Source organism: Notothenia rossii (genome assembly GCF_949606895.1).
Source record: "Notothenia rossii genome assembly, chromosome: 9".
NCBI classification, from domain to species: Eukaryota; Metazoa; Chordata; class Actinopteri; order Perciformes; family Nototheniidae; genus Notothenia; species Notothenia rossii.
The window spans coordinates 10,869,870-10,878,708 of record NC_136907.1 but is presented as its reverse complement, the minus strand read 5'-3'; the positions used below and the strand labels follow the sequence as shown (position 1 = coordinate 10,878,708).

At 37.5% G+C, this 8,839-nt stretch overlaps 1 protein-coding gene across 1 annotated transcript; it reads right to left on the bottom strand.

Annotated features, from left to right (window-relative positions):
* Positions 1–203: 203 nt before the first annotated feature.
* Positions 204–8,479, bottom strand: b4galt4 (UDP-Gal:betaGlcNAc beta 1,4- galactosyltransferase, polypeptide 4). The gene is made up of 7 exons (XM_079649857.1): positions 8,364–8,479; positions 6,719–7,241; positions 5,682–5,914; positions 3,172–3,359; positions 2,881–3,003; positions 2,693–2,797; positions 204–2,602 (listed from the first exon to the last, which is right to left on the bottom strand). Exons 2-7 carry the CDS (start codon positions 6,978–6,980, stop codon positions 2,467–2,469), a joined length of 1,047 nt encoding a protein of 348 aa, XP_079505983.1. The 5' UTR covers positions 6,981–7,241; positions 8,364–8,479; the 3' UTR covers positions 204–2,466.
* Positions 8,480–8,839: the final 360 nt, after the last annotated feature.

Sequence of the window (8,839 nt, the reverse complement as noted above, 5' to 3'; positions counted from 1 at the left end):
TTTATCCTATAATCGAGTCGATAGGAGGGAATATGTTTAGCTCTATGAAAACTTCAAGGTTGTATCTTCCTGGTCGAATGTACTTATTGTAAGTGGCTTTGGATAAAAGCGTCAGCTAAATGCAATGTAATGTAATGTAAACACTGATTTAAACCACAATTATATTTCCTTGCATTTTAAAAACAAAAAAACAAGACAATTGATAAGAAAAATACTATTTATTAAAGAGAAAATAAAACAATCCTATTAAAATTCAAATGCATAATCCCTTTCTCTCTCCCAACACAGACATCCCAAACCAACATACAAACATTTGAAATGAATCGACCAAATGACATTCTTAAAGAGTTAATATGGCATCCCTTTCAATTTCATAAAATACATATAAAATGTAAATAAAGTCAGTCAAATGTTTGATGCTACAATACCACCACAATGTTCTTGGTTGCGATCAATTTACAAAATCCGATTGAGTTTAACAATATTTGAGCAGACAGTCGTCTAATAACAACATGACTCTAATTCATGAGCTTCAAAATGGCTACAACATACTGTAGACTCATGAAAAGAGGTCCAGTTTATCAGGAATGTGAACTTAGGAATCAAAGTTATTATGAAGTTGTGAAAAAATAAATAGGAGTGGCTCGAGTACACTAACCATTCGTCACTATAGTTAGTCATATTGCTCAGTCTTAGTTTTGATGGGCGGATAAATAAAGAGAAAACATGTTAAAGTTGTGACGTACCAGCAGCTACACTACCGTCAGAATATCATTTTAAATAAATAATTGTATTTAATGTATTTGATATGAGATCATAAGTAAGCTAGACTGGATTTTTTTCACATAACGATTACAAGTATTGATTGGACAAAAGAATACTACAATAATTATGTCAAGTTCATAAATAAGAATCAACCATCATTTCATTTCTGCATAAAAGTCTAGCATGTAAGGCCTTACTGAATATATATCTTTGAAGAATGTGCATTCAAATAAATCTGAACGTTAGGGCTCCAAACAATGCTTTACAAGAGAACATTTTGATCATCAAAAGAGAGGTTGGAGTTATTAGGTTCTGGAAATAAAGCCAGTTGGCACACGGCATCCCAAGCCTTAGTGTACGGCCTAAAATATTAACAAGAATGTCATTTTATTTTTGACGTTTAGAGCGCCTTCAAAATTAAATTCACTCATAAGCTTCTCATAGCTGAGCAAAATCAATATGAATGAGTCATTTCCAAAAGAATGTATTATAATTGAATATGACTTGGTATTATCAGCCCTCTGTTTGTGGTTATTGCTATTCAGCGGTACTTGAGTTTTCCCTTTACTGCACACAATAAGATGTTTTCCTTATATACCCAATGAAATCACTCACGTTATGAAATAGAGCCGTAATATTAACAGCAAACATTAGATAATGAAAACCTCAGATATTGGTTTTAATATGTTCACATCGTCCCATCGGTTGGACCCCACAGATGCATTCACAAAAACAATGATCTAACACTTGGTAAGTAGTGTTTTATAATCAATGATTTGAGTATATATATATTTAGATAAATTCCTTATTTAAATTAGACAATCATTTTTGTTAATCAGGGTGTAAAAAAAGCAACTATATAGAGCTCCAAAATGAATCAGTCTGTGTCTCCCATAGTCCTGAGACGGGGCGTCATTGGGCAACATGAGTGACTCCTCCTGTGTCTGTAGGGGCTTCAGAAAAAGGCCAAACAGAACGAAGCACAGCAAATACACATCGTTCATTTGTTTTCAGTTACCAACAATCTGCATGTTTTATGCCGTACTTTTTGTCACGTAGGCAACCGCATAATGCATAATTGAATGGCAGTTTGGCAGATAGAGGGCCGCCACATCTTGGCCCTCTTTTTTTAAGCATGCTGGTAACAATATTCAAACACATAATGCAAAAATGTGCAAAAAAACCTGTTAAACTTAAAAAGGTAACCTATTATGCAAAATCCACTTTTTCATGTCTCTTATACATAAACATGTATCCCCTCTGTTTAGAGACACCAACCAAGGTAACCAAGGTAACCCCCCATTGTGTTCTTTTTAACCAAATATCTCTCAGAGGGGCGTGGGGAGTGGCTCCTTATTTTCATCTAAAGTAACAAACAGAGAATCAGCACTTTTGAAACAGGGCTGAAACAGAGGGGATTATGGGTAATGCTGCAATGATCTGTTTGGTGTTTGGAGCCAAACACTTCAGAGACATGTTTTGTATATATCTGAGACCTATAATATATTGATGAAAAACAGTATAATAGGGGATCTTTAATTTAATGATGTAAACTTATCAAATCAATGTGTATTTTGTGTGCTAAATGTGGAGTCTTGTACACACATATAGCCTTTCTGCACTGAGCGGCCGAAACATTCTACATCAAATATATATTTGAATATCTTTTTTTGGTCACAGCGCGGCTTCCTGTTTGAAATCTCAACTCAGTGGCTTACCAATGTCCACGGTAACATTCACATATAGAGGGAGCCTCTCCAAGGACATTGTCTTATATGTGCAGCTGTTGAGTCCGTCCTTTCTCCAAACCAGCGGCGTACGTCCTAACAATCTCATTCTAGGGAGATGAATGAAAATAAATATCACAGATGCAGCATCAGATACAAACATTTCAACAAGTCAAAACACATTATCTGCATTGACTTACCTGTCTTTGTTTATTTCGTTGCCACTGTCCCGTTTGTGAAACACCATGGTGTAGCGAGCTATATCAGCGGGGGGGCGCACAATCTTCATTTTCTGCAGCTCCACCCTGCGCCAGAGGACGGATCAGTGTCGATTATTCAATGTTGGAAAAATGAATGAAATACTGTTTCACTTGCTTCTGTCTCTCACCTGACGCGGAGGTCATCATCCTCTCCGCCCCAGCCCCAGTAATTGTTTGAGAATCCATTCACTTGGAAAAACTGCTCTTTGTTCATAGCTGTGACTCCTCCAAAGTAGCCTTTGTAACGCAGCCTAGGAGTGGAAGAATAAGCAGGACAAATGAAAGTTCTTTGTTTTAAGATTACATCAGAGCTTTTATGATTAGGTCAGGTTAAGGACAATGCCATTCGCTATTATTGTGTTGTGTTTTCACGAGGGAAAAATAAAGTGTAACTGCGCTGACTCATGAATTACACTTACTTGTATCCTGTGGCGTTCCGGCCCACCACCAAGTGTTTGGGCTGCTTGTCACAGACGTATAAATTGTGATCGTTTTCAGGAACCAGGTCCACGTCATGGAAGATGAAGCAGTCCCAACTGTAGTCCTTCAGCGCCTCCAAATACCCGACATTGAGTAACTTGGCACGATTAAAAGTTACATCTCCAGCCTTTAAAAGAAGACAGAAGTATATCAATCACAATCTGCTGCTGTCCTTTTAGAAACCATCTTTAGTCGAAAGTTGAATATTAGTGTATCATTTCTACACAACAGCCACAGCTTAGAAAATATGTAATACTATTTGTAGGCCAGTTAATGGGTAACTTGTATAGTTGTAGTGGCGTCATTACATTCAGGCTGTTATTGAAAGAACGGCCTGGCTGGTGAATTGGATTAAGTAAACACCATCAAATGCCTAAGTAGTGCACCAGATGACCATATAACCAAAACATATAGACGTTCATACGTTTAATTATGAAAATTGTCTGTAATGAATACATATGGGGCTGTCAATTCAAATGTAGTAGTGCCTAAACTAGATAGCTGTGGGCGACTGTGGCTACGAGGAAGTGCGGTCATCTTTCAACCAGAAGGTTGTGGGTTCGATCCCAGCCCGTGTAGTCAACATGTCGATGTATCCTTGGGTGAGATTAGGGATGCACGATATTGGTTTTTTGAAACCGATACCGATAACTTCCTGCTTCTCAAGACCGATAGCGATAACCGATAATAATATAATATATATATATATTAAATGTACCTGTTGCCTTTTTCCCCTCCTCGTGGAACTTCTACATTGCATTTGTTAATACAAATAGCAAGCGAACTATCTAACTCTGAAACTTTGAAATAGTCCCATACTACCGACGACATGTTTGTTTACTGTCCTGGCATCACGGGCGCACACCATTTATGTCACAGCCAGGCATGAGTTAGGGAGCGCTGGATTTGTGAAAAACTCCCCTCAACCTAAACCACTAATACCACAGTACTGGCAAAACAGGAGGAGCCGAGTGAAAAACAAGCGCCCCTCATCCCAATCCACCCACACCGTAGTATTTTTTCTTTTTTTTACCCAAAAAATATATTGTATATTATCGGGGCTATTAATACTTTTATCGGGTTTATCGGGATGACGTCATAATTCCTAATATCGGACCGATAATTATCGGGCCGATAATTATCGTGCACCACTAGGTGAGATACTTAACCCTGAGTTTCTCCAGATGGCATGGCCAACGGTGTGTGAATGTGTGTGAATGTTAGTTCCTAGAGTAAGGTACACTGCTCTGTATGAATGGGTGTGAATGGGTGAATGACATGTAGTATGTAAAGCGCTTTGAGGGGTCTTAAAGACTGGATAAGGCGCTATATAAGTACAGTCCATAGCTAATCATTTAAGCCCTGTTGATTTGCATGTCTCTAACACAGGGGTGTCCAAACTTTTTTCACCGAGGGCCACATTGAGAAAAATATACGAAGGGCTGGGCCACTCACTAGAGGTGAGGTATACTGCCTCATAAGTTAAGTTATACGTTAGCTAAATCAATCAAAGGGAGGTAAAGGATGCTTGTGAGCAGCTCATCCCTTAATAAAACAGAAGCCTCAGAAATAGGAAGGGTGTCTTTCAAGCTTGTTATGTAAATAGGTCATTGGGCTTTTTTCTTATCAATTAGTGATAAAATGTTTCCAACTTGAATCGACTGAATTTATTTGAAAAGTGGTATATACTACTGTGTAATATATTTTTACATTTATAGTTAAGAAGTACAATATAAGACAAGCACAAGTTTCATTTGTGCATATTCCATTATACTTTTTGAATTTGCTGAGGGCCGATTCAAAATGGGGGCCGTAGTTTGGACACCCCTGCTCTAACACATTCTCCTGCCTCCAGTTACTGAACATGATACTTCCTTCTTCAAGTACTTAGAACATAATTTGGCTGCGGAGGATTTGCCCTTGGCAGGTGAAATATTTATCCTCACTAGTTTCTTTGTTTCCACAGCCACGCTTTTGTCTGCAAATGTTGCAAGATGTATGTCTCCCAAGGTGCTGGGGAAAAAACTGCTGGAAATGGATTTCAATTATTTAGAGAAAAACATTGAACGTGCCTTTTGTTTTATGTTCACCTCGTGGCATTTTGTCTTTTGAATAAATATGATGAAATCTAGTTAAACATCAAAGTCACATCTAATATTTATCTCTGAAGTAGATCTATTATTGGTGCAGTCGCATCACATTTGTTCATACTCACATTTGATTCACTTATGACTACATCATTGAGAGTCACAAAAACAGTGTTCAAAGAATGAGCTGATTTAAATGAAGCCAATTCTAACTTTTTTGGTTGAGAAATTCAGAAGAAATGAGGTGACAGACGCTTGAATTACAACTACTTCAACAAACGAATTATATTAATACTTCAACAGTGAACCCTAAAAAAGAGTTATTTTATAAAGACACATGTTGCTATGTGGCGTGTGTATACCTGCTGGATGATGTAAATGGCATAGTGTAGCTGCTGCCTCTGCAGAAAGGGGTGCAGGTGGTGCAGGAGGTAGAGGAGGTGTTTCTCTCTCCCGCGATGAGGGATGAGGATCGCCACGCTCTGCCTCGCTGTGCAGTCCGAGGGCTCGAACTCGCCTTCAATCACTGCTTTGTTATCGCTCTCCACGTCCTTCAGTTTCAGAGAGGATTCAAAGGACAGCTTCAAAGCTCCCTCTGTGGAAGTTAGCAAATTCAAAACAGAAATCTGAGTGATCATTCTGTTACACGTGACTGATTTTAATGCTTCCTTTTTGAACCAATACAGGACAGAAAACATGTAGCAAATGCAATTCAAACGTGTTTCTGTATAATGCCGTTGATAAGAAGTGGGGGGGGGAAACGTTTATAGAAAGACAATAAAAAAAAAAGGGGAATTAAACACTCAGTTGTAGTCAACAGTTTCCTAATGTCATGTTTGGTAAAGGTGGAGACCTTAAAAATGTTATATCATACAGAATGTGCAATATATACCTGGCTGCTAAATCCTCAGAACTATTACAGCGTGTGTATTTTTGTAGAATGTGTAACTTTTTTAAATTATTTTTGTAAAATGTGTAACTTTTTAAAATTATTTTTGTAAAATGTGTAACTTTTTCTAAATTATTTTTGTAAAATGTGTAACTTTTTCTAAATTATTTTTGTAAAATGTGTAACTTTTTTAAAATATTTTTGTAAAATGTGTAACTTTTTTAAATTATTTTTGTAAAATGTGTAACTTTAAAAAAAATTATACATTAATTTTTGTATCTTTAGTACTTTTTTTTATGCATGCTTAGGTAACATTAAGCTGTCTTTGGCTCTTTTCAGCTGTAACAATGGACATTTCCCCTCTGTGGGACTAATAAAGGTATTCTGATTCTGAACAAACCATTTGTACTTATTAAGCGGACACCACTGACAGGTGGATTAAGATTACTAATGAGAAGCCAAGCTGAATAAATAATACCAAGTAAAATTCCGTATTTAACCTGCACTTACGTAGCAGTGGAGACTCCTGAGGGCATTCTTCCTTTGTTGCTGGAGTGATCAAGCGATCGGGGGTTGCCGTCAAAGCATTCAGTTTCTCCCTCAGGCTCTCTCCTTTGACAAGAGCTTGTGGCGTGGCAAATGAAACCGAAGCATTCCTTATGGTTTCACCGGACAAATTTGCAATCCATGCCAGCACGGACAGCGAGATGAGGAAGAGCAAAATATATTTCCCTCTCCTAAAAACCTTGCACACAGGCGAACAGAAGCCCATAGCTGTGTGACTGATCTGACGTGAGGACAGTGAAAGAGGCAACTGTAGCTGCTGTTAGATTTAGTTCAAGATATTTCCTCTGCGCAGGACATTTCACCAAACAGAGTTTCCCTATCCAGTCATCCCATGGCAATGAAACATTCAGAACTACACAGTGAATACACTTTATGATCACTGTGGAGTAAGCAACACTTATTGATGAAGATCCATCGGTGATCTCTCAAACTCCACTTTCAGGGTGTGAGGCCAAGAACTTGACAACTGTAGAATGATATAGAGAGGAAATGTGTTACGAATAATACTGTGATACATGTATCCAAAACTACACACAGACAGGGCAGATCTAAGTTTCAAAGAAGTATCTACTACTTTTAAAATACAACAAAACACCTGGGTAGATGTTAATCATAGAAAATAAACTGATGTACCAGATTATTATTATTGTCCTTACTCTTTCAGGGCTATTTATTATGTTACACACTTCCTGAATGGTAATTTTAGACCCTGTGACTTAACACCTGTGTTCTCCTTGATAAAGTTCAGTACCACATCACAGAGCCACACCTTTCTCCTCATCTGTCCAAAAGAATCTATCAAAAATATTGTAATTATTAATAATCTGTTCATTGACTGCTCGATGAATCATTGATTACAATAAAACATTTCCTGCACAATTGTGTGCTCCTAAAATAACTTTTATTATCTCACGTGGCACTATAAAAGCTACCGTTAGACATAGACAACCACATCTAAATTGCTGAACACTGATTAAACTCTGAAACTAATACAAATGTTATACAAGATGATATCAAGGCAACGCCCCCCAGGTTATTAAACAGAACAGTGATTATGTATACAAAAACAAGTATATCATTTTAGTGTCCATTCTGAATTATGGCCTGTAGAAAATCGTATTAAAGAGTAAAGCTTAGATATTTAGTCAATTGTGTTTTTTACCCTGATTTGGGGGATGGACAGTATCAAGCTAACGTCGGCTAGCTGTGAGAAACACACCACATATCTATATCTGCTCATATTATGTACAACTGCATGACACTAGCGTTGCCTTTTACATGACTGACAGCTCCCATATCTCCTGATTACGGTCCATGTTTTAATAACATTAAAAGCTCAAATTTGTTGAGAGAACAGGATCTGCAGTTGTGCCCAGGTGAGCTGTGTTCAGGGTTAGCATAGCTAGCTGACGAATGCAGATGGATGTAGTTACTGGGAAGTGCTGTAAAAGTTCAACATTAGCACTAAGCTAACAGGAGCCCGAACACAGTATGACACTATTTCAGTGAAACACAAGAAAGAAAGCTGCTGTTTGTATTGATAGATCATTATAAATTAGAGATAAGTAGTTTGATTCGCGAATCTTACCTTTTTAGAGTCAAGTAGACGTTATAGTTATATCGTCCCGTGAGACATCAAACAGTGTGTCATGGCAACGTAGATAAACCCTACTTCCGCTGGGTGTCTTTCATAGTAAAAGCTTAAGCACTGAACAGAGAAAGACACATTAGCACATAGAGTTTATAAGAAGAAAAAAACGTTTCCTGTAAAAGGTATTTATTACCATTAACACGCACATGTTAGTAAGATACCCAGTGATAAAGGTTGCTCTTTTTTGCAAAGACACAGCAGCATCACAGCAGATCTTGGATTGCTTTTATTTTGAAGGCCACATAAACAAACAGGAAATCTTTGCTGTTTTTTAGGTGGCTTGATTAAGCACAAAGCATGAATCATGTTTGGTGTAATTACTTCCGTTGTGTGGTTTTCAAAACAATAGTTGCCCTTATTAAAATTTTTAGGTAATATTCTTCAAATATTTGCCGAAAATGAATGTTATTATA